General features: G+C 48.9%; 1 protein-coding gene across 2 annotated transcripts; it reads left to right on the forward strand.

Moving 5' to 3' along the window:
- The first annotated feature begins 4,252 nt into the window (after positions 1-4,252).
- Positions 4,253-19,501, forward strand: LG11H1orf35 (linkage group 11 C1orf35 homolog). Of its 2 annotated transcripts, none has more exons than XM_048511888.1 (9): positions 4,253-4,285; positions 5,418-5,578; positions 8,072-8,222; positions 9,740-9,785; positions 10,020-10,102; positions 11,228-11,300; positions 13,466-13,545; positions 16,497-16,634; positions 18,842-19,501. In XM_048511888.1, the coding sequence occupies exons 2-9, from the start codon at positions 5,485-5,487 to the stop codon at positions 19,167-19,169; spliced, it is 993 nt and encodes a 330-aa protein (XP_048367845.1). In that variant the 5' UTR covers positions 4,253-4,285; positions 5,418-5,484; the 3' UTR covers positions 19,170-19,501. The 2 variants fall into 2 exon arrangements, with proteins under 2 accessions (XP_048367845.1, XP_048367844.1); XM_048511887.1 differs by lacking the exon at positions 4,253-4,285 and adding an exon at positions 4,292-4,516.
- Positions 19,502-25,957: the final 6,456 nt, after the last annotated feature.

The following is a 25,957-nucleotide window of genomic DNA, read 5'->3' on the forward strand; positions in this document are numbered from 1 at the left end:
AGTTCCCCAGATTAGAGTTCTCTGCTCATGAGGAGGAGTGTGGAATCAAACCCAGATTCTCCAGATTAGAGCCTGCCACTTTTAACCACCATACCTCATTGACTGTTGCCGGGGTCTGTTGCTGCCCCAGGCGGTTGACAGGCAGGTGAGGAGGCCTGCCTTGAAATTATTAGGGGCCGAATTTCAACAGTCAAGGGGACATCAAAAAGTCCCGAGGAAGGGGAAAGCTGAGCGATGCAGATTTGCGGGGTGCAGTGCGTAAGCATCCGTATTTGTCGAAAAGGAGGGTTCCTTTGGGTGGAGCTGTGGGTAAGGCAAAATCTTCAGGTGAAGGTGGACTTTGAAAAAGGCCTTTATGGAAATTGGAGAGCAGCACTTGCGGACTGCTAAGAATTTCAGCAGTGATGCAAGGGAGTAGGTTTGCAACCTTATTCAAGGATGGGTTTGCTGTGGGATTCCCAAGCATTTCCATTCCACAGCTGGAAAACAAATATCGTTCTTCAACAGATATTGTTCTTCAAAATGAATAACAAAATGAATTTCAACAGAGATAAATGTAAGATCTACGCTTGGGGAGAAAAAATTAAATGAACAGATATAGGATGGGTGACACCTGCCTTGACAACAGTACACATGAAAGGGATCTGGGAGTCTTCGTGATCGCAAACTGAACATGAGTCAGCAGTGTGGTATGGCAGCCAAGAAAGCCAACACAATTCTGGGCTGTATCAATAAGAGTATAATGTCTAGATCAGTGGTGGCAAACCTATGGCACTGGTGCCAGAGGTGGCACTCAGAGCCGTCTCTGTGGGCACACATGCACAGAGTTCATCATGGGGGGGGGGCGGAAAATCACACCCCCACACACATCTAGGCTGGCCTGGGTATGATCCTTTACCTGGGAGTGAACTCGGTTGCTGGCAATGGGGCTTGCATCTGAGTAAACCCTCCTAGGGGCATGATTCACCCATTCAAAGCATTTATGCGGTTTATGTTCATAGCTTACTCCTGAGTAGCGATGGCGCCTGTGAGTAACCAACCATTTTTTCTAAACTAAAACCTCAGCATTCAGGTTAAATTGCTGTGTTGGCACTTTGCGATAAATAAGTGGGTTTTGGGTTGCAATTTGGGCACTCGGTCTCGAAAAGGTTCACCATCACTTATCTAGATCAATGGATGCAATTGTACCTCTCTATTCTGCATTGGTTAGACCTCACCTGGAATATTGTGTACTGTTCTGGGCACCGCAATTCAAGAAGGATATTGACAAGCTGGAATGGATCCAGAGGAGGGCAACCAAAATGGTAAAAGGTTTGGAATCCATGCCCTACAAGGAGAGGCTTAGGGAGGTGGGAATGTTTAGCCTGGAGAAGCAAAGTTTAAGGGGGGACATGATAGCCATGTTTCGATATCTGAAGGGATGCCATGTCGAAGAGGGAGCAAGCTTGTTTTCTCCTGCCTCAGAGACAGGAAGGGGCTCATTCCGCACATGCAGAATAATGCACTTTCAAACTGCTTTCAGTGCTCTTTGAAGCTGTGCGGAATAGCAAAATCCACTTGCAAACAGTTGTGAAAGTGGTTTGAAAATGCATTATTTTGCGTGTGCGGAAGGGGCTCCTTCCGCACACGCAGAATAATGCACTTTCAATCCACTTTCACAGTGGTTTGAAAGTGGATTTTGCTAGTCCACACAGTAAAATCCAGCTGCAAAGTGCATTGAAAGTGGATTGAAAGTGCATTACTCTGCATGTGCGGAAGGGGCCCTTGACACGCAGCAAGGGGTTCAAGGTGCAGGAAAAAAGATTTAAATAGGCAGAACTGATAGCAGGACCCAGCCCAACTCAGTGCTTGGGAGACGGATCTAGCTGAGTGTTCAGCAGCTGCTGTTCTCTAGCTGCCTGCTGTAAGGAATTCCATAGAGCAGAAATAAAAGGCTTTTTTGGTTGAAAGACCGTTTATTCAGACATCTTAGAAAGCTCACGTACACGACGTGACAGGAATGAAGTCTCCCGCCAGAACCACAGGTTATAAGCTTCTCCGTCCCATCCCCCTCCCGGTTTCCCCAGTCCCATTCTCATGGGAACGGCATTCTCATCTCTTTCTGTGAGATAAGGCCTCTACCAGAGTAATAGCTGCCGCTTCTGGCCCATCGCCCGAGTCCTGGAATCCAGTCAAGGCCAAGCGGCTGTGCTGAGAATCAACACCATTGAAACCTTTACACCTGCCTGCCTACAGGAAAGAAAGCTGTGACTCTTCCTTAGGATTGCAAAACTAGGAACGTGGGAGCCTTCTTGATCATCCCATTCTACAGAAAGCAGATGCCGTCCACAGGTAAAGCACACAGGGTTCAATCCCCAGCAACTCCACTTATTTATTTTTTTAAATTTAAAGCACTTACATCACACCTTTCTGCAGCCATATTTCCTTTCGCTTCTTGTCTGTCCCAAATGGGATTTAAACAGACAACACCCAGCAAAATTTTGTGCCGCTCACTTTGGCAAACTTCACAATGTGCATAAAAATGGCTTTTCAAGAGGCAAAGATGATGGATGGATGGATGGATGGATGGATGGATGGATGGATGGATGGATGGATGGATGGATGGATGGATGGATGGATGGATGGATGGATGGATGGATGGATGGATGGATGGATGGATGGATGGATGGATGGATGGATGGATGGGTGGAGGGGTGGGTGGGTGGATGGATGGATGGATGGATGGATGGATGGATGATGGATAGATAGATGATGGATAGATAGATAGATAGATAGATAGATAGATAGATAGATAGATAGATAGATAGATAGATAGATAGATAGATAGATAGATAGATAGATAGATAGATAGATAGATAGATAGATAGATAGATAGATAGATAGATAGATAGATAGATAGATAGATAGATAGATAGATAGATAGATAGATAGATAGATAGATAGATAGATAGATAGATAGATAGATAGATAGATAGATAGATAGGAAGCTTTTAAGCAGCAACTGGATGGAAAACTCCTGGTGTCCTTTTACCGCTGTGCTATAGAGAGTGTCCTAACCTACTGCATCTGTGTATGGTTCTCCAGTTGCACAGTGGCGAATAGGAAGGCGCTCCAAAGGGTGATCACCACTGCACAGAGGATTATCGGCTGCCCTCTCCCCTCCTTGGAAGAAATCTATATATGCCCGAAGCCTAAATAAAGCCCAAAATATTCTGAGGGACCCGTCTCATCCAGCACACTCTCTTTTTAAACTGCTACCATCTGGCAGACGATACAGGGCCCTCAGAACTAGGACAAAGAGGCTTAGAAAGAGGCTTAGAGACAGCTTCTACTCTAGAGCTGTGGCTATGCTAAACTCCGCTGCTTCATATTGATGTATTTGGGGCTGTGTAGGGATGGGTGGAGGATGATGATGTATGAGTCTGAAATGGTGTGCATCGAGGAATGCTGCTGTAAATTTCGTTGTGCGTGCACAATGACAATAAAATGCTTATGCTTATGCTTATAGATAGATAGATAGATAGATAGATAGATAGATAGATAGATAGATAGATAGATAGATAGATAGATAGATAGATAGATAGATAGATAGATAGATAGATAGATAGATAGATAGAAACAGTGCAGTACAGATAAACCAAATCAAAATAAGCAAATCTGGATACTGCAGCTACAATTGGACACAGAGTAAAATTTTAATACAATAGGAAGGGGCAATCCAACAGGTGCCCTTCCAGTTAGATTGCTGCCTGAATTTGTGTGTTTCTATCTAAATATTCTTATCGGATAGTTCATCGCTGTACCGGCTGGATTATTCATTACTGCCTGTTGAGCCCTTTAGGGTTATTTTCTGATTGCTGTACTGTATACAGTTGCTCTAGACTGTTGCTGATTTCTAGGATTGCATCGCTTAGAGTTGCCCCTTCCTATTGCATTACATTCTTCCTTGTTTGCAGCTGCAGCATGCAGATATTTTGCTTGTTTTGAATGGGTTTTCAAACACATTTAGATTCATGTGCAGATCTGCGTTTTACTGTGCCAAAAATATGAATAAAGATGGCTTTGATACGTGAGAACGGTTGGTGATTGACACGTGCCAATCTTGCACAACTTCGCCCAACAAATAGAGCAAACACGCTTCTCCCCTTGAGGCGAGATGGGAGCGCCTCCCTGCAACTTGGTACGCTCCCAATTGCCTCCCCCCCCCCCCAGATGCGACGCAATGGTCTCTCCCAAGGCTTGCGGAAGTTGCTGCCGGAAGTTGGGCGCTTGCAACTTGGAGCACGTGAGTCCGGGGGTGGAAGGGTCCTGTTTGCAGCGGGCAGGGCGAGATCTGGTTCCTTTGCCTGGGATTGGAAGAGAAGCAGTTGCTGCAGAGAGACAGTTTTGGTTTTTTAAACTTTATTTTGGGCTGATATGGCAAACCACATAATGCAATGAAAACCAGTTCCATTGTTATTCAAGCCCAACTCTTAGCATAGAATCTGCAAAGCTTTGGTGTCAGCAAAACTCCCAGGTAAGTTTTCTAGCAAGGTGGGGGGGGGGGGAGATCGTGTGGTAAGAGCTCACCCAGCTGAAAACTGAGGCTAGCGGGCAAAGACTGCTGGACCCAGGAGATGGGGTTTCACTAAGTGGGTTGCCAACTGCAGCCTGGAAAATTCCTGGAGGTTTGGATGCGGGGCGTGGGGAGGAAGAAGAAGAAGAGTTTGGATTTATATCCCCCCTTTCTCTCCTGTAGGAGACTCGAAGGGGCTTACAATCTCTCCCCTCACAACAAACACCCTGTGAGATGGGTGGGGCTGAGAGAGCTCCAAGAAGCTGTGACTAGCCCAAGGTCACCCAGCTGGCGTGTGTGGGAGTGCACAGGCTAATCTGAATTCCCCAGATAAGCCTTCACAACTCAAGCGGCAGAGCTGGGAATCAAACCCGGTTCCTCCAGATCAGAGTACACCTGCTCTTAGCCACTGCTCTTAGCCACTACGCCACTGCTGCTCCCTGGACGAGTTTCATGTAGGGAGGGATGTTATTCCATCAAGCCCCCCCTGCTCCAAAGACTAGGACCAGGAGTCATGGGTTCAAGGTGAAGGAAATTCCACCTAAACAACTGGAAAAATTTCCTGACAGTAAGGGATGTTCGACAGTGGAATTCACTGCCTCAGAGTGTGGTGGAGTCTCCTTCTCTGGAGGTTTTTAAAGAGAGGCTGGATGGCCATCTGTCAGGCGGGCTTTGATTGTGTGATCCTGCATTGCAGGGGGTTGGACTTGATGGCCTTTGAGGTCTCTTCCAACTCAATGATTCTATGTCGATGGCAACCTTGGCAGCAAAAACAAACGGAAAAACAAATGGTTTTATAGATGTTTAGATTTGTGATTGATTCTAAACATATTTTCACCCTGTATACATCTTTTGGATCCAGGTGACTGACAGTTGAGAGCCGAGTTTGCTGCGATTGGCGGCCTGAGGCATCCAGTGCTTTCTTTGCCATGTTTGGCTCCTCGCGAGGAGGCGTGAGGGGTGGTCAAGACCACTTCAACTGGGAGGATGTGAAGACAGACAAACAAAGGGAAAACTACCTCGGTACGAAAATGCCAGCGGTCGTCTCGCGTACTTTACGATGACTCGCATAGCGTGCTCGGTGGTGTCCATGTGCCCTGCCACAAATAGTTTCACATGAAGTATACCCCAGTTGGTTGTGAGCATGCAAATATGGCCTTTGTCAAGTCTGGCCCCTTCGGCACATGCAGAATTACGCACCTTTAATCCACTTCCACAATTTATTCTCGAAGGCTTTCCCGGCCAGAATCACTGGGGTGCTGTGTGGTTTCCGGGCTGTATGGCCGTGTTCTAGCAACATTCTCTCCTGACGTTTCGCCTGCATCTGTGGCTGGCATCCTCTGAAGATGCTCTGAAGAGGCCCGCCACAGATGCAGGCGAAACGTCAGGAGAGAATGTTGCTAGAACACGGCCGTACAGCCCGGAAACCACACAGCCCCCCACTTCCACAATTGTTTGCAAGTGGATTCTGCACAGCTGCAAAGTGCATGGAAAGTGCATTATTCTGCATGTGCGGAAGGGGTCTCTGTCTCTCTGTTACACTGCCCCTCACACCTTTAATTTGCAATATGGAGACTATCATACTTAACCTGCTTTACGGGGATGTTTGTTTGTAGAGTTGCTGACACAACACATCTATAAAGTTCTCTGGGCTCTCACGAGGGACCTACGTTATTCAGAATAATTTGTGAATTTCACCACCAACAGGCCTAATAATGCCAGCTGGTTTAGTTAGTTTTGAAAGAAGGTCCGCCTTGTTCATGGAGGAGAGGAGGCCATTAGTCTTAATGACTACACGGATCCTTCATGTTCAGAGGTAGAAACCATCTGAATGGTAGCTGGGAGGTGAGGGGGCGGGGTAATGACAGGGGAGGGTTTGGCCTCTGCTCCTAACTTGTAGGCCTAGCAGGGGCATCTGGTTGAAAGAGTGAAAGAGGACGCTCTTTCCCAGAGGAAAAACCCTTGATCTGATCCGATCCTTCAGTTCTTGGGATCATTGGTAGTAGACAGGATTGATGGATGTGTAAGAAGAGCTTGGGGGGGGGGGGGGGGGAATACATTGAACCAGGGGGCATTCATTGAAAATTCTGGGGGGAAAGAATTAGGACTAATCAAAGGAAACACTTCTTCATGCAACGTGTGATTGGTGTTTGGAATATGCTGCCACTGGAGGTGGTGATGGCCACTAACCTGGATAGTTTTAAAAGGGGCTTGGACAGATTTATGGAGGAGAAGTCGATTTATGGCTACTAATCTTGATCCTCCTTGATCTCAGATGGCAAATGCCTAAGCAGACCAGGTGCTCGGGAGCAGCAGCAGCAGCAGCAGAAGGCCCGTGCTTTCTCCTCCTGCACGTGAGCTCCCAAAGGCACCTGGTGGGCCACTGCGAGTAGCAGAGTGCTGGACTAGATGGACTCTGGTCTGATCCAGCTGGCTTATTCTTATGTTCTTAAGTTCTTAAGAGCTCTGCTGGATCAGACCAGCAATATGGCACAGAGGCCAAGGCCTTCCCTGTTAAGAACCTCAGAAGAGCCCTGCTGGGTCAGACCATAGTTGTAGTAGTTTTGGATTTATATCTCCCCCACTTTCTCTCCTGTAAGGGGCTTACAATCTCATTTCCCTCCCCCCCCCCCCACAACAGACACCCTGTGAGGTAGGTGGGGCTGAGAGAGCTCCGAAGAACTGTGATTAGCCCAAGGTCACCCAGCTGGCATGTGCTGGAGTGCACAAGCGAATCTCCAGATAGATCTCCACAGCTCAAGTGGTAGAGCGGGGAACCAAACCGGGTTCTCCAGATTAGAGCGCACCTGCTCTTAACCACTACACCACAGGTATACTAGCAGGGGGCATTCGAGAACCAGGAGGCATTCATTGAAAATGCTGGGGGGAAGAATTAGAACTAATAAAAGGAAACACTTCTTCACGCAACGTGTGATTGGTGTTTGGAAGATGCTGCCACAGGAGGGGGTGATGGCCACTAACCTGGATAGCTTTAAAAAGGGCTTGGACAGATCTATGGAGGAGAAGTCGATCTCTGGCTACCAATCTTGATCCTCTCTGATCTGAGATTGCAAATGCCTTAGCAGACCAGGTGCTCGGGAGCAACAGCCGCAGAAGGCCTTTGCTTTCACCTCCTGCATGTGAGCTCCCAAAGGCACCTGGTGGGCCACTGCGAGTAGCAGAGAGCTGGACTAGATGGACTCTGGTCTGATCCAGCTGGCTTGCTCTTATGCTCTTAGGTGTCAAACTTGCAGCCCTCCAGATGCTATGGACTACAGTTCCCATCATCCCCTGCCAGCATGATGCTGGCAGGGGATGATGGGAACTGCAGTCTATAACATCTGGAGGGCTGCGGGTTTGACACATATGCACTACACCATGCTGGCTCTCTTACCTGAAAAGAACCTCAGTACAGCCCTGCTGGGTCAGGCCATTGAAGGTCCACCTAGTTCAGCAATCCCTCTTGTATAGTGGTCAATGATTCCTCTGCTTGCGTGTTTTCCCCCCTACCTGCAGGGAACTCTCTGATGGCCCCAGTGGGCCGCTGGCAGAAGGGAAAGGACCTCACGTGGTACGCCAAGGGGAAGAAAGGAGACGCGGCTCTCTCCCGGGCGGAAGAAATGGCCGCCATCCGGCAGGCTGAAGAGGAGGCCATGTTGGCAGCTTTGTAAGCTTGACTCCTGACTTTGGGATTTAAGGCGAGGCGGCCGGATCTTGTCCAGCGTCGCGTTCCCCACCGTGATCCCGGAAAGGCAACCAGCAAAGCTCCAGGCCTCTATTTGTTCCTCTAAGTTGGGAAACTCCTGGAGATTTGGGGGCGGAGCCTGAGGAGGGTGTGGCTTAGGGAGGGGAGGAGCCTCCACAGGGTAGAGTCCACCCTCCAAAGCAGCCATTTTCTCCAGGGGATCTGGTCTCTGTGGTCTGGAGATCACATGTAATTCCAGTAGATCTCTAGGTCTCACCCGGAGATTGGCAACTCTGTCTGAAAGATACGATTTGGCTACGGTAACCCGTGCTCTGATCTCATCGAAACTAGATTACGGTCATGGGTTCTTCACGGGGGCCGCCTTTTAAAATTGATTGGAAGTGTTAATCGGTCCAAAAGGCCGTAGCTAGGTCGTAGTCGAAGCCGGACCATATCGCCCTGTGCTGACAAATTTGCTTTGGTTGCCTTTCCGTTTCCATCACAGTTTAAAGTGCTGATTCGTACTTGGAAGGCCCTCAGTGGTTCGGGGCCGGAGTACCTGAAAGAAGAAGAAGAGTTGGATTTATATCCCCCCTTTCCAGAGGTGGGATCCAGCAGGTTCTCACAGGTTCCCGAGAGTAGGTTACTGATTATTTGTGTGTGCCGAGAGGGGGTTACTAATTGGTGATTTTGCCACGGGATTTTTGCCTTCGTTACACCCCTCCTCTCAGCAGTAGCGCGCAGAACTGGAAGCAGTCTAGCAGGAGGTTCACCGGCGTGCGTGGCAGCCTGCGCCTGCGTGCATTCGTTTCCTGCTCAAGGACCGGCACAGCGGCTGCGTCCTTGTCACAGCCCCGTCCCCGTCGTGCCCCGCCCAGCCCCATTGGCGCTATGCCACAGTTTGAATCCCACCACCATGGGAACCTGTTCTTAAAATTTTTGGATCCCACCACTGCCCCTTTCTCTTCTGTGAGGAGACTCAAAGGGGCTGACAGTCTCATTTCCCTCCCCCCCCCCACAACAAACACCCTGTGAGGTGGGTGGGGCTGAGAGCGCGCCGAAGAACTGTGACTAGCCCAAGGTCACCCAGCTAACATGTGTTGGCGTGCACAAGCGAATCTGTTTCCCCAGATAAGCCTCCACAGCTCAAGCGGCAGAGCAGGGAATCAAACCCAGTTCCTCCAGATCAGAGTGCAACTGCTGTTAACCATTACACCATGCTGGAAGAAATAGTCTGACTGGGGTGAGCATGAGGGGAGGCCCAGTCCATGCAAGCAGGAACCAGAATTGCAGCGGAGGCAGTGTTCCTAGACCCGTTGTGGCGAACCTTTGGCACGCCAGATTTTTATAGACTACAATTCCCATCAGCCCCTGCCAGCATGGCCAATTGGCCTTTCTGGAAGGGGCTGATGGGAATTGCAGTCCATAACATCTGGAGTGCCAAAGGTTCGCCACCACTGTCCTAGACCAAATCTCTCATTGCCCTTCTGTGTTTTCAGAGGCTACAAGAATGTGAAGAAGCAGCCAACCGGATTGAGCAAAGAGGTGCGAATGCTTTGGGTTTTTTTAAACTTGCATTGAACTGAAGGCGAACGGCCCAGTTTCACGCCAGGAACTGGGTGGGGTAGGGCACACTTGGCCCTGATCTGTGCCTATGAGAGAGGAAACCCCTACTGCTCAGAGCTGTAGTATCTTCCTGGGGCCCCCCTCCCCTCCCCCCCTCCCCTGCATTGACCTGGGGGCTGTCTCTCAGATCTGCCGCCTGGAATTCTTGCCCAGGATCTTGCTGAGGTCTGCAAACGAGACGGAGCCGAGCGGGATGAGAAGAGCGTGGACCGGGTATTGGGTCTGGGGAGCACAAGGTAGGCGGAACGGGTTTATCCCTTGGTTTGTGGCGCTCCTTTCTGGGAGAAGCGATTTCCTGCTGCCGGCTGAGATGCTGCCGCAGGAGGAATTGAACCGCCACCTGTCTTGTTATTTTGCGCTGGACTTAACGTCGCCAGGAGGCAGAGCCTGGCCGATTCATTGCTCCCCTGCCTCGTCCACACGTAGCCCCCCCCCCACTCCCCCCGTTTCATCTGGAAGGAGTAATATAACTTGTACTGTCGAAGGCTTTCACGGCCGGAATCACTGGGGTGCTGTGTGGTTTCTGGACTGTATGGCCATGTTCTAGCAGCATTTTCTCCTGACGTTTCGCCTGCATCTGTGGCTGGCATCTTCATCAGATTCTCTGAAGATGCCAGCCACAGATGCAGGTGAAATAACGATCAGAGGAAGAAATGCTAACTAAATTTCTGACTCCTCAGCCAGAAACCACACAGCACCCCAATAACTTGTACTCCTTAGATGTGGCTGGAAGATCCGTGGAGCAACTTTTGACTTTGGCAATAGCCTGCTGACCTGTCCTAGAGTTTATGCTGTTCTTTAGAGAACCCATTTTGCATGAAGGATTGCTCCACTTAGACAGAAATACACTTCCTTTAGAAACACAGTGGCCTATTTGATATGTATCTAGTACAGCCCCCATCCTGTCCTCCAAGGAACTAAGGAGGGGTGGACATGGTTCTCCCTTCTTTATTCTCACAACGACCTTGTGAGGTAGGTTAGGCGAAGAGTTTGGATTTATGCTCCACCTTTCTCTCCTGCAAGGAGATTCAAAGGGGCTTACAAACTCCTTCCCCTTCTTCCCACAACAGACACCTTGTGAGGTAGGTGAGACTGAGAGAGCTCTGAGAGAACTGGGACTGCCCCAAGGTCACCCAGCGGGCTTCATGTGTAGGAGTGGGGAAACACATCCAGTTCGTCAGATAAGAGTCCACGGCTTATGTGGGGGAGAGGGGAATCAAACCCGGTTCTCCAGATTAGAGCCTGCCTGCTCTGAGTGACCGGCCGTGGTCCTCCTGAAAGCTTCTCTGGATGAGCGTCGTCCAATTCTTGAACCGCTGCTTGACACAGAACATCTTCTTTCTGCCTCCCTTTGTTTGCAGAAGTTCCGGGAGCCGGATGGTGTTTTCCAAAGAAGACAAGGAAGCCGCTAAGCTGGGGCTTTCGGTCTTTACGGTAAATTCTCTTTTCCCCCCCCGGCCTTCAGTTCAGCCTCCTTAGAGGAATTTGGAAGACCCCATTTCTTTTAAGAACATAAGAACAAGCCTGCTGGATCAGACCAGAGTCCATCTAGTCCAGGGGTAGGGAACCTGCGGCTCTCCAGATGTTCAGGAACTACAATTCCCATCAGCCCCTTCCTGCATGGCCAATTGGCCATGCAGGAAGAGACTTGTAAGAGCCAACGGTTCCTGAACATCTGGAAGAGCCGCAGAGTCTGGGATTCTAGTCCAGCTCTCTGCTACTCGCAGTGGCCCACCAGGTGCCTTTGGGAGCTCACCTGCAGGATGTGAAAGCAAGGGCCTTCTGCGGCTGTTGCTCCCGAGCACCTGGTCTGTTCAGGCATTTGCAATCTCAGATCAAAGAGGATCAAGATGAGTAGCCATAAATCGACTTCTCCTCCATAAATCTGTCCAAGCCCTTTTAAAGCTATCCAGGTTAGTGGCCATCACCACCTCCTGTGGCAGCATATTCCATTTTCTCTGTTGATGTGTTAAATGGAGTGCATTTTGCCTCCATTTCAGGGTTCTCTGTGCATTGCGCTCATAGTGACAGACGGACAGTTTTATTACAGCCATTAGGACAGCAAAAACAAAATCAAATTCTACACATGTACAGAAATCCATAGTGTAAGACCTATATACACAAAAATATCCTCAGCTTGTAACATACATTTATTTATTTATTTATTTATTATTGTATTTCTATACCACCCCATCCCCTGAGGGCTCTGGGCGGTGGACAACAGATTAATATCACATAAGCAATAAATAATTAATATAAATAACATCATTACAACATAAAATTACAGCGTTCTACAAAAACCACTTGGCGTCCAATATTAAAACTATGAATAAAATCCTCCCAAAGAGGGGGACGGTAGATCTAGATGTCACAGCTCCCAGAATGTTAAAAAGGGAGAGGCAAAGAGGGCGCTCACCATCAATGGCTGGCCTCCCCAAAGGCCCGGTGGAACAACTCGGTCTTACAGGCCCTGCAGAACTCTCCAACATTATTACAGTCACCATCATGCAGTCTGGCTCTCTGACTTAACATAAATCTACGCTTATTCACTTTATTTATTTATGGGTTTTTTATACCGCTCTACCCCCGAAGGGCTCTGTATTATATGCCAACATACAACATTTGGCTACCTGATGAGATACGAAGGAAACTTGGTCCTCCAATAAAATTCTTACAAGGAATTGACTACAATTGAATTTGTACAATGAGTTAGCAGTGGCGCACTCATCATAAGTTGAGGCGTCTGTGGCCAAGCTGTTTCGTTGGGCTGTCACTCTCCGGATGGGCCTGGAAACCAACCACTTTGCAACCAGCGGTTAGCAATACAAAAGTACTGAATGATCTCTGAAATAGAGAGGAAGAAGAGTTTGGATAGGGTGGCATTGCCCCCCCACCGTTAAGGAGAAATTGCAGGCTAACCTTTTCTTGCTGAAAAGCTGGTTTTCTGATACGCAGGGCGATGGACCCTTAGGAGAGAATCGGAAACCCCTGCCAGTATGAAGCTTGGCAGTGTTGGGAATAAGAGCTCCTGGTAGTTGGAGATTATCCCTATTCGCAGTTAGCAGAGCGGCACGGGTGGCTAGAACACAGCAGAAGCCTTACCTCGTGTGCGTGCGTGTGCGTGCGTGCGCGTGATGGATCCCAATGTGCGGCAAGCTTACACAAAAGAAAGTCGGAGTCAGTTGTAGTTTCTAATCTAATAAAAAGAGTACTTATTAGTGAACTCCAGTCTGGATAGAAAGGTAGGTAGATAGAGTCACTATGCTATCCTAATCTAGCTGGATGGAGATGGATGCGTGGAGCATCCATCCTGTCTCTAGGCACGGTAGGAAGAAGAATGGAGAAGGGGTCGAGGAAGAAGCCGGAAGGAAGGAAGTCCCTGAGAGTATCTGTCTAACATCAAAGGGATAGAACCAGCATGATAGAGTAAAGGTGTCAAATCCCTAGGTCCCTATCTAGCCACTAGCTCTCTAGTAAAGCCCCCTCTGTAGGTTGAGGCAGGAAACAGCGTAACAGTGTAAAGTCCTTCACTTCCAACAGGCAGCATGGGAAAAAGCTCTTCTATTTGACTCTCTCTCTCTCTCTCTCTTTCCCTCTAGCATCATCGAGCAGCAGATAGCCCCGAGGCTTCTGCCACTAACAGAAAGCCAGACAAGGAAGAAGACAGAGAAGCAAAAGAGTAAGAGTTAGCTCCTTAATGGTTTTCTGATTGTTTTCTCTTTGCTCTGGGCGAGAGACTGTGTGTTGTCATGCTGTTCCCGGATCACACCCTTCCAGACAGCAAGCTGCGGAATTGATTTAATGCCCTTGTGTGTAAAACTTGAGCGTGTTAAGTGCCGTCAAGTTGCTTCTGACTTACAGGCGGCCCTATCAATTAATGACCCCCATTGTACCGTAAACAGCCTTGCTCCGGTCTTGCAGACTGAGGGCTGGGCTTCCTTTATTCATTGCAGGCTTGATTTGATCTAAAACCCACCAATTTGTCTTTTGGGCACTCGGTGATTGTGAAGGAAAAGAGGGGTTTGACATTTTTCCAGTAACGTGCCGAGAAACAGGGTTCTTTATCCAGATACTCTCGAACAGCTGAGCTTTTAGAATTTTATTCAAAAGAAAGAAAACAAAAGAAAATACAGTCAGGTCTCTCTCTCGGCTCTAAACTGTTCCAAGTATCAAAATGACAAATACCATGCAGGGCTAGCCAGCCCAAGGCAGAGGAAGGAATTTTGTAGCAAGTTTGCCAGTCTGAAATCTCTAAGTCTGAGTTTTATAGCAGTCTGAAATCTGCACGTCTGAAATCCTCTGTCAGAGTTTCATAGTAGTTTTTCCTCTAGTCCTCAAAGATGACTCCCACCCAATCATTGGTACCGTGTTTCCCCGAATATAAGACAGTGTCTTATATTAATTTTTGCTCCCAAAGATGTGCTATGTCTTATTTTCAGGGGATGTCTTATTTTTCCTGTGTTCTGTTCGTCGGGCATGCTTCCAAACAAAAACTTTGCTACGTCTTACTTTCGGGGGATGCCTTATATTTCGCACTTCAGCAAAACCTCTACTATGTCTTATTTTTGGGGGATGTCTTATATTAGGGGAAACAGGGTAGTTAAGACCTATCTGTCAGGGTTAGAAAGTGGTCTTGTAAAATCCAATTTTTGTTATGTCGGGTCTGCAACCTGTGGCTCTCCAGATGTTCATGGACTACCAGCATGCTGGCAGGGGCTGATGGGAATTGTAGTCCATGAACATCTGGAGAGCCGCAGGTTTCAGACCCCTGTGTTATGTAAACACAAACACAGTTTACAATTTTAATGAGGGCCGAAAGGTTGTGTTGTTTACGGCCTACAAGATAAATGATCTCTAAGTAAACTTAAAGGAATATATTTTTATTTATTTATTTTTCAAATTTGTATACCGGCCTTCCCCCGAAGGGCTCTGGGTGGTGAACAACAAAAGAAACAACAGACAAATAGAGCACAAAATAAAATAGAAATTAGAAATAAATAATAGGCTCCATGAGTCCTAAAATCACTGAAACCCATGAAATACAACATTGCATACAAACTTCCTGGTGTCAGACATTAAAATTTTCAGTAAAAGACTCTCCCCAAAGAGGGGGAAGAACGGTGGGTTGCATAGATGTTAAAAGTCCCAAGATGTAAGCGGGACAGGAAGGGGGCGCACCAATCAGTGACCGCCCCCCCCCCCCAAAAGCCTGCTTTCTTCACAGTGATGGCTGCAAAACTCCCCCCCCTCCCCCCAGCAGCGCCACCTTTCAAATTGTTATGGAATATTTTCTGCTCACAAGCAAGGCGGTCAGCAGTAAGCAGTTTATTGTAGTCACGACTGCAGGCGTGGAGAGAGGGCGCCTCGGTGGGTGCGGCTCTCTAGAGTCTGTGGCGCAGCACAGCTCATTTTTAAGGGCCCTGCTCTGCCCTCTTGCCCACCCCTCAAGCGGACACAAGGTTCACAATCTGACCAATCAGCTTTTTTATTTATTTATTTATTTATTATTCCACTTTTATACCGCCCTCCCCCGGAGGGCTCAGGGCGGTTTACAACAATAACAAAGCAAGTGGACATATAAAACATATATAAAATTTTAAAAGCAGCGTTCAATTTCAATAACCAATTAAAACAGATGGCATCCGACTATTAAAAACTCCTCCAAGAGGGAACAGCGGGCCTTAGTTGTTCTAGGCACCTTATCAGCGGCTGGACTCTCCAAAGGCCCGGCGGAATAACTCAGTCTTGCAGGCCCTGCGGAATTTGTTAAGGTCCCGCAGGGCCCGGACAGCTGGAGGGAGAGCATTCCACCAGGCAGGGGCCAGGGCCGTAAATGCCCTGGCCCTAGTGGAGGCCAGCCGCATCATAGAGGGGGCGGGGATCACCAGCAGATTGGCCTCTGTTGAACGCAGAGACCGACCTGGGACATATGGGGCCAGACGGTCTCGTAGGTACGAGGGTCCCAGACCACGTAAGGCCTTAAAGGTTAACACCAATACCTTGAAGACAATCCGGAACTCAACTGGGAGCCAGTGCAAGCTTTTAACACATATCCCCTTGATACATCAGGGGCTTTCCACATGGGCATTAGCTAAGTGAGCACAGAATACTTTTATTAGGAAATCAGCTAATTCTATATGTGGCACAAACATGCGTCAATATCCTGTGTTTCCAACTTTCTTCCGGCCAGCTTTCTTTATTGTCCAGCTTTCACTTTGTTGCCCAACGTTTGCCGTGGCATGAATTGACTTGCTCTTGGCTGCCAGCAGCACATCCTTACACTTAAGGATCTTTTCTAGCTCCTTCATGGTTGCCCTCCCCAACCTCCTCCTTAAAATGCCTTGCCGCTCGGCCTTGTGCTAAAAAGACGTCAAAATTCGTGCCAGGAAAAGGGATCTGAGAAGTGTGTTCCGAAAATCAATATAGAAACAATTTCAAGAAGGAGATTTACTTTCTTCTCTTCCCCTCACCTCCAAATGTGGTACAGACTGTACCACACACCTGCTTTCATGCTTGGCTTGGCCCTTCCCCTCAGGAAGCCGACCAGGTTGTTAGCTCGCTTGGCCTCCACAGGAAAATGAGTTCTTGTGAATTTGCAGAGTTAAGGGTTTTTCTTTTTGAACCGCGCAGGCCGGAGGCCCCAAAGAGATCCAGAAAGAAGGAAAAGAAGAAGAAGAAGAAACACAAGAAAGAGAAGAAAAAGGAAAAACGCCATAAAAAGAAGACCGCGTCGTCTTCTGCTTCCTCGTCCCCGGACGATAGGGAAAGGTAATGCCACGACGGGTGAATTGCAAACGTGCCGCTCGCCCGCCCTTTTGAAATTGACTAAGATGGATGAATGTGGTCTGGTAGTTTTTGCTCCTTAGGAAAACCCACCACCCCTGGTTGATTCTGACCGTGAAAGCTTTCTGCAGTATATTCACATGTTTAGGAGCAGCAGTGGCGTAGGAGGTTAAGAGCTCGTGTATCTAATCTGGAGAAACCAGGTTTGATTCTCCGCTCTGCCGCCTGAGCTGTGAAGGCTTATCTGGGGAATTCAGATTAGCCTGTACACTCCCACACACGCCAGCTGGGTGACCTTGGGCTAGTCACAGTTTCTCAGAGCTCTCTCAGCCCCACCTACCTCACAGGGTGTTTGTTGTGAGGGGGGAAGGGCAAGGAGATTGTAAGCCCCTTTCAGTCTCCTACAGGAGAGAGAGGGGGGATATAAATCCAAACTCTTCTTCTTCTTATCGCTGAGTAAGTTTTTGGGGGCTAAACCTCCCGGTTTCGGCTGCGTGAAGTGGGTCCTCAGCAAATTCTTTCCTCCTGGGCTGGCACTTTGTTTGGGCCTGCAAAGCTGGTGACTCAGCAGGCAGGAGACAGCCGTGAATTGTGCCCTGTATCCTTTCCACCCTGCCTGTGTTTTGGCATCTCGATCCTGACAACAACGGGGTGGTGGTTATTGATTGATTGATTGATTGATTGATTGATTGATTAAATTTATAGGCCGCCTCATCCCCGAAGGGCTTGAGGCGGCTCACAACACGACTGTTTCCAGAACAGTAAATCAATACAACATAAAAATCTAAACCCATTAAAACTCAGCAGCAATTAATAGCAATAAATATAGATTACACAACAAAGGTTGTGTAAAAACACACACGCAGGCGCCCGATTTAAAGGCCAAAGGAGAGGGGAGGGGAAGGCATGACGGGTTAATTATGATGACTGTTGTGTTGTGACATTGGCTTGAATTTGGAATGTTTGTGAACATCCCGTGATGTAACAGAGAGGCTGACACATTCAAGCCCGCTGACCATTATCCCTTCCTTTTGGTCCACATTGAACAAATGGCCCTGCCAGACGTAGGTTTCAGGGTATCACAGGGAGCTACGAAGCTCTGGGTCGGAAGCTGAAGGATCTGGGTGCACAGGTTGTTGTTTCAACTTCACTCCCCGTTGAAGGACACAGCCCAGGGCGAGAGAGAAAAACAGTGGGTGTGAACATCTGGCTTTGCAGAGGGTGCTGCCAAGAATGTTTTTGTCTGTGGTGTCATGAAAATGGATTTCTGGCAAGGGATGGGTTGTACCTCACAGCAACTGGCAAAAACCTTTTTGTGAGGATGCTTAAAAACTTGATCAGGAGGGCTTTAAACTGAGGTACGTGAAGAAGAGGAGGAGGAGGAGTTTGGATTTATATCCCCCCCTTTCTCTCCTGCAGGAGACTCAAAGGGGCTGACAATCTCCTGGCCCTTCCCCCCTCACAACAAACACCCTGTGAGGTAGGTGGGGCTGAGAGAGCTCCGAGAAGCTGTGACTAGCCCAAGGTCACCCAGCTGGCGTGTGTGGGAGTGCCCAGGCTAATCTGAATTCCCCAGATAAGCCTCCACAGCTCAGGCGGCAGAGCTGGGAATCAAACCCGGTTCCTCCAGATTAGATACACGAGCTCTTAACCTCCTACGCCACTGCTGCTCTTACTCTGGAGGGGAGAGACAGTCTTCTAGAGGGCGGGAGCGCTGGACATAGTTATAGAGACAACTGGGCAATAGTTCAGGGTAGCAACAGTATTCCCAAGAGAGCTGGGCTCCCTGCTCCTTGTCCCTGTTTACCTGTTCCTTTCCCCCTCCCTTTCCTCTTAGTTAGTCTGATTTGACCATTATGGATTATCGCAAGCGGAAACTGATTTTAATATTATCCATTATCGTAAGGCGTAAAGGGAAGGGCGGCCTACAAATCCATAAATAAATAAGTGACGTGTGTATGGGATGTTCCATCTTAAGGGAAGCTGCTTGGGCGAGCAAGTTCACGAAGGGTGGAATCGCTTGGGCTTTCGGAAGCACAATACAGGCTCTGCTTATGGCACCGGGACGGTGCCGGCGTGTATCTGGCAACCTGCCCTCTTGCCCTGCCTAACCCCTCCTGCGCTCCTGGGGGGTGGGACGGGACGCTGGGCCTGCCCATGACCTGACCCGGCCACCTCTTGTGTCCTTGCAGAAGAAAGCGCCTGTCCTCCCCTCCCGAGGGCCATCCATCATCCTCCCAGCAGGCTGGAGCCAGCCGCCCTGACAGCCATTCGTCACCCTCCCGAGGAGAACAGAAACCGCCCAGCAGGTGGCGCTGCAGCCCAGCTTCTCCGGGCCGTGGCAAGGAAGGGATCCCCTGCGGCCGGCCACCCTCAAGGGGACATTCTCCCAAGCCGGAGAGGGACGGCCGTTCAGCGTCTCCCAGGAGCAGGGGCTCAGGCGTGCAGAAAAGGAGGAGAAGCGAGTCCCCCACAGCACACGGAGCCAGGAGGAGGCACGACACGGACTCGGACGATTAAAACCTTGCTCGAAACCGAGGAGACTGCAGCCTTTTCAAAAAGTAAAACCCCGATTCTTGCCTGGGAGCGAGGAGGGGCTGAGAAAGTTCCGAAGAACTGCGACTAACTCAAGGTCACCCAGCAGTTTTAATGTGGAGGAGCGGGGAAACAAATCGAGTTCACCAAATAAGAGTCCGCTGCTCGTGTGGAGGCATGGGGAATCGAACCCGGTTCTCCAGATCAGAGCCCACTGCTCTTTACCTCTGGGGAATATGTTTTGGACTATATATTGTTTCACATGTGCCATAGATGATGTGTTGCGTCTTGTAAAATTAAAGCGCCCTCCCCCAAAAGTGCTTTGCATGACTCCCAAGTCTTGCTTCCTGCTTTTAAATAGCTTAGATGACCTAATGAAACATTCCTTGTTCCAGATTATATGTCTCTCTTCAGCTCCCTGCCCCTCTTAGATCACTATTCGATTATTGTGTTGATTATTTATATGCCACTTTTCTCCTGAAACTCAGGGCTCAAGGTGGTTTCCAAGTTATAAAGTCACAGACAATATAAAATGTAAGCATATCAAATATGTGTGACTGCTACATAGAAGCACAGAGCTGAAAGGGACCACAAGGGTCATCTAGTCTAACCACCTGTAGGAAATTCACACAATAGGGTACACAATTGCCTGAGAGTATTGGGGGATCTTGCAGCCTCCCAACACCACTCAGCTAGGCAGGCAGGCGGGAAACAATGGAATGATATCACTTCCATGTCACACAGGAAGTATCACGCCAGGGGTGCTGTAGAAGAAGAGTGTGGATTTATACCCCACTTTCTCTCAAGTAAGGAGACTCAAGGTGGCTTACAAGCTCCTTTCCCTTCCTCTCCTCACAACAGACACCTTGTGAGGCAGGTGGGGCTGAGAGAGTTCAGAGAGAACTGTGACTAGCTCAAGGTCAGCCAGCAGGAATGTAGGAGTGCAGAAACACATCTAGTTCACCAGATAAGCCTCTGCCACTCAGGTGGAGGTGTGGGGAATCTAACCCGGTTCTCCAGATTAGAATTCATCTGCATTTCACCACTATACCACGCCGATGGCCCCTTTTACTGTATGTTCCTTTTGCCTGCCACGTCTAACTACTTCTGTTATTTCAAACCAGCCCCCAGTTCCTGTTATCTCAAACTAGTGGGTAAGTGCTCACGAGGGCATCTTGTGTTCAGATCAGTGTTTTCCAACCTTTTTGACTCACGGTACCCTTGACCTCACTCTTCATATCTCACGGTACCCCTGCAATCCTTCCCCCACCTTCCCCTCCCAGTCCCCCTGCTTGCCACCCCCCACCTTCCCCTCCCAGGGTGAAGGGAACCACGGGGGTGGCGCGGCTGCTGACCTTGCAGCAGGCCCTGCCCCCTGGGCGAGCTCCGTATCCTTGCTGGTGCCGGCGAGAGACACCACAAAAGTGAGGGGGGCTGGTAGCATTGCCGCGGCACCCCTGGGACATGCTCACGGCACCCCAGGGTACCACAGAACCCTGGTTGGGAATCGCTGGTTCAGATGTTAGCTGTCTGTGTCTGAAAGAGGGTCTGTGTTGGATCCTCCTTGGTCACAGGCAGGGGACAGGGTGGGGGGTGGGGTACGCATGCCAGATCCAGGTTGGAAAACTCCTGGAGATTTGGTGATGGAGTCCGGGAAGAACAGGAACATCAATGGGGTATAATACTGTAGAGCCCACCCTGCGAAGCATCCATTTTATCCAGGAAAGCTGAACTTGTTCATCTGAAGATCTGTTGCAACTACAGGGGAACTCCTGGCTAGAAACCAAAAAGGTTGAGAAGTCGAACTTCTAATTGGCCATGCTTGCAGGGGCTGATGGGAATTGTAGTCCATGAACATCTGGAGAGCCGCAGGATGTTCATTAAAATATATTAAATACACATTTTGTCGCCCTGTGCTATATTCTTCACAATCAAAAACCAGACGTCAAAATCTCAATGAAAATATATGTTCACATCTGAAAGCACTTCAAATATCACAATGTCACAATTCCACAAAGAACCACAAAGCATCCACTGTTAATATCTCAGAATGTAAGAAAAAGAGCTGTCACGTTTCGGTCCCACGCGAACCTTCGGCACTCCAGATGTTATGGACGACAATTCCCATCAGCCCAATTGGCCATGCTGGCAGGGGCTGATGGGAATTGTAGTCCATAACATCTGGAGTGCCAAAGGTTCACCACCACGGCACTAGATCGTCCTCAGGTCAATAAGCAACAACACACACACCCCAATACACAGAACTGCTTTCAATCCATACAATCTTGTGTACAGCCCTGTATGTTTTATATAGAGCCTACCACCCTAAATCAGCTATAGAGCAGGCTAGACCCTGTAGGGTGCTTTGGGGGTCTTTCTAGTCCAGACCTTGAACTAGAGCAGTGGTGGCGAACCTTTGGCACTCCAGATGTTATGGACTACAATTCCCATCAGCCCCTGCCAATTGGCCATGCTGGCAGGGCTGATGGGAATTGTAGTCCATAACATCTGGAGTGCCAAAGGTTCGCCACCACAGAACTAGAGTATGGGATTCAGTCTGCCTACTTTTGGCCTGAAGGGGGAAGGGTGGGGCTGGAGGGGTCCCTGAGGACACCCCACCCCTAGCAAAAACCCTCAGTGATCCCGCCCCATGACGCTCTCTGTGGGGCTCTCTATGGGTTTGACTGACCCCCAACCCCCTTTAAAGCCAACTCAGCCCATCACCACATCACGGGACTGTGAATTCCACACGTTGGTGTGGAAATGCTTCCCTTTGTCTATCCTGAATCTATTGCCCCTTAACTTCACAGTGGGCTCCTGAGTTCTAGTATCGTGGGAGGGGGGGGAATAATTCTTTCCCCTTCCTCCACACCCTGCATAATTTCCCAAGCCTCTGCCTTTCCTGCCCTCCCCTTTGTTTGTTGCCTCCATCTAGATATGTTAGATATCAAAATGGAAATATTTTTTCCAGTTGTCGCAAGCAAATCATCTATTAAGTATAAAATCAGTATAGACTCATAGAGTTGTGGAGTTGGAAGATATCACAAGGGCCATCCGGTCCAACCCCCTGCCATGCAGGAACACACAATCAAAGCACTCCTGATGTATGATCATCCAGCCTCTGTTTTAAAACCTCTGAAGAAGAAGAAGAAGAGTTCGGATTTATACCCCCCCTCCCTTTCTCTCCTGCAGGAGACTCAAAGGGGCTTACAATCTCCTTGCCCTTCCCCCCTCACAACAAACACCCTGTGAGGTGAGTGGGGCTGAGAGAGCTCTGAGAAGCTGTGACTAGCCCAAGGTCACCCAGCTGGCGTGTGTGGGAGTGTACAGGCTAATCTGACTTCCCCAGAGAAGCCTCCACAATTCAAGTGACAGAGCTGGGAATCAAACCCGGTTCCTCCAGATCAGAGTGCACCTGCTCTTAGCCACTACACCACTGCTGCTCCACCACACTTGGAGGTCGCGCATTCCGCTGTCGGACAGCCCTGAAGGTCAGGGAGTTCTTCCTGATGCTTTGGTGGAATCTGTTTACCTTGGACCGATCTCTCCTGGTTCTAGCCTCTGGAGTCGCAGAAAACAAGCTTGCTCCCTCTTCGACGTGACATCCCTTCAAATATTTAAACATAGCTATCATGTCCCCCCTTAACCTTCGCTTCTCCAGAGTAAACATCCCCAACTCCCTAAGGCTCTCTTCATCCCCAACAACTAAACATCCCCAACTCCCTAAGCCTTTTCCCTACTGGGGGGAAAAGAGATTCCACCTAAACATCAGGAAAAACTTCCTGACAGTAAGGGCTGTTCGACTACCTCGGAGTGTGGTGGAGTCTCATTCTTTGGAGGTTTTTAAAGAGAGGCTCCATGGCCAACTGTCAGGAGTGCTTTGATTATGTGTCTCTGCGTTGCAGAGGATTGGACTTGACGGCCCTTGGGGTCTCTTCCAACTCTATGATTATAGGATCTCTTGCCTGGAGACGAGCTGTAATTCCCGGGTGTTCCCGGGGCCCGCTTGCAGGCTAGCATGCCTACCAGCACCTGCGCTTTTGATGTTACTGCTCCACACCTGTCCAACTCCTGGCCTGATGGTACAGGTGTGTATTTTCCGGTGGAGACCTCCTTTCTTGTGGCCATGTTCCTGAGCCGAACTGGGGCAAGCTGGGCCCCCATTTCTCCAAAAGCCCTGCTCAGCTGGGCCTTTACAGCCCTCTGATTTCACAGGGGCCGTGCCTCTTTCCTGCGGCTCTTGGCTCCACGGCTCTGCCCAAGAGAGCTTCCTTTCCCACCATCTCCCTACTTCACACATAGGTGAGAGGGGCCTTCTGCCCCCCCCCCCATCGTATTATGCCCTGCAATTATTTGGCTGTTGTTCTCCCTCCCATGGGATATTTCTCCCCCCCCCCCTCCCCACTTCCTTTCTCCCTTACCCCAAAAAGCCTAGAACGGAGCTGGGAAAAAATATGTTTTAAGAAAAGGAGGGTGGTTTCACACATTTCCTGCCGGGGAGGCATCCCATTGTGAAAGGGGTCGGGCATTTCAAAACACGCTCGTAAAATGGGTGTCACACGTGGACGGCAGAGGTAGCCGATGCTTCCCAGGGGTTATGGATAGCAATCTCCTTATGGCTTTTTTTTAAAAAAAGGGGGGGTATTTCCCTCTATAAAGACATTTTGTCCCTTTTAGCTGGATGCATTTGAGTTAGATGGGGGAGAGTTGTTTTCCTAATGAACCAGGTTGGCCAAATACTTTAAAAAAATGTTTTAATTGATATTAATAGTTCACGTGAACACAAACATAAATAACCAAAACAGAAGTGAAAAACACAAAGGAAAAGAAAATATATTATGAAAGAACCACGAAAAATAATAAAGAGAAGAAGAAAAATATTAATAATGAAAAGTGGTACAACAGACTTCCCCATCTTGTCAACAGATTCGAACAATATAATTTTATACAGCCAAGGTAGATTTATCTAGTCTTTATACATTAAATCTTCTGATAAATGTGTTTAATTCCTTTTTCTTGATCTGTATTTCATAATTCCTTTAACAATTGTTTTTCGACCATATTCTTTTTGCAGTCTTTCCCCTCCAGATATTTGATATAGTTTTTTCAGGGACTTGCTTCTGCTTGAACATAAGAACATAAGAACTAGCCTGCTGGATCAGACCAGAGTCCATCTAGTCCAGCTCTCTGCTACTCGCAGTGGCCCACCAGGTGCCTTTGGGAGCTCACAGGCAGGAGGTGAAAGCAGTGGCCTTCTGCTGTTCCTGCTGCTCCTGAGCACCTGGTCTGCTAAGGCATTTGCAACCTCAGATCAAGGAGGATTAAGATCGGTAGCCAGAGATTGACTTCTCTTCCATAAATCTGTCCAAGCCCTTTTTAAAGCTATCCAGGTTAGTGGCCATCACCACCTCCTGTGGCAGCATATTCCCATGGAATCGTTTCCTTCCCATTTTGCAGGGTCGGCACAGACTTGGGGAGGGGAAGTGGGGCTGAAATACCTACTCTGTGAGGGCCCGGGTCCCAAACTTACTGGTAACCCGCATCTTCGGAACACAGCAGGAATGCCAGAATTAAAGCTTATCTCCAAATGACAGAGATCCGTTCCCGGGCAGAAAACGGCTCCTTTGGAAGACGGGCTTCATGGCCTGGTACCCAGTGGTGGGATCCAAAAATTTTAGCAACAGGTTCCCATGGTGGTGGGATTCAAACTGTGGCGTAGCGCCAAAGGGACTGGGCGGGGCACGATGGGGGTGTGGCCAGGCATTCCGTGGGCGGGGCATTCCTGGGCGGGGCTGTGGCAAGGACGCAGCCGCTGCACCGGTCCTTGGGCAGGAAACGAATGCACGCAGGCGCAGGCTGCCACGCACGCCAGTACACCTCCTGCTAGACTGCTTCAAGTTCTGCGCGCTACTGCTGAGAGGAGGGGCGTAACGAAGGCAAAAATCACGTGGCAAAATCACCTATTAGTCACCCCCTCTCGGCACACACAAGTAATGAGTAACCTACTCTCGGGAGCCTGTGAGAACCTCTGCTTGTACCCCACCGAAGTCCTTGTTTTCCCCAGCCTCCATCCACATCCCCAGGAGTTTCCGACCTGGATCTAGCAGCCGTAGCCAACCTGCATGGTGTCGTGTTTAAGAGCAGGTGGATTCTAATCTGGAGAACCAGGTTTGATTCCCCACTCCTCCACCTGAGTGGCAGAGGCTTACTTGGTGAACCAGATGGGTTTCCGCACTCCTACCTTCCTGCTGGGTGACCTTGGGCGAGTCACAGTTCTTCGGAACTCTCTCAGCCCCACCCACCTCACAAGGTGTCTGTTGTGGGGAGAAGAAGGGAAAGGAGCTGGTAAGCCACCTTGAGTCTTCTTAGGGCTGCGAAAAGTAGGATATAAATTCAAATTCTTCTTCTAAAGTACAATAAATTAAAACACAGCCGTATGCAATTAAAAAGGAAAATACCATTTAGCCTTACAATAACACCTTAAAACTAATAAAACTGACACGCCTATTTTAGGACGTTGGAACACATGTACCTCTTCCTTAACTTAGTTGATGTGAGTGAAACCCCCATGCTCAAAATGGGTTGACCCAGAAAGGGGTGGAGACTCAAAGCAGCAGAAGGCTGCAGAGCTCATGTAGTTGGAGGAGACGAGGCTACCAGACTCGGACCTTGGTTTGTATAAGCCCTTAACACCTTGTTAAGGTAACTGCAATGTTGTTGGGAACTAGTGGGAAGGGAGTTGTTTATTTTTGCTATGTTGTAAATGTTGGAGT

Source organism: Sphaerodactylus townsendi, linkage group LG11 (genome assembly GCF_021028975.2).
Source record: "Sphaerodactylus townsendi isolate TG3544 linkage group LG11, MPM_Stown_v2.3, whole genome shotgun sequence".
Taxonomy (NCBI): Eukaryota; Metazoa; Chordata; class Lepidosauria; order Squamata; family Sphaerodactylidae; genus Sphaerodactylus; species Sphaerodactylus townsendi.

What these genes read in the sequence shown, in the direction of transcription:
- LG11H1orf35 (XM_048511888.1), top strand. Translation starts at nt 5,485, where the DNA reads ATGTTTGGCTCCTCGCGAGGAGGCGTGAGGGGTGGTCAAGACCACTTC. An exon ending in TTGGGTCTGGGGAGCACAAG is followed by an intron (nt 10,103 to 11,227) that starts GTAGGCGGAACG and finishes CTTTGTTTGCAG; the next exon opens with AAGTTCCGGGAGCCGGATGG. An exon ending in GAAGACAGAGAAGCAAAAGA is followed by an intron (nt 13,546 to 16,496) that starts GTAAGAGTTAGC and finishes TGAACCGCGCAG; the next exon opens with GCCGGAGGCCCCAAAGAGAT.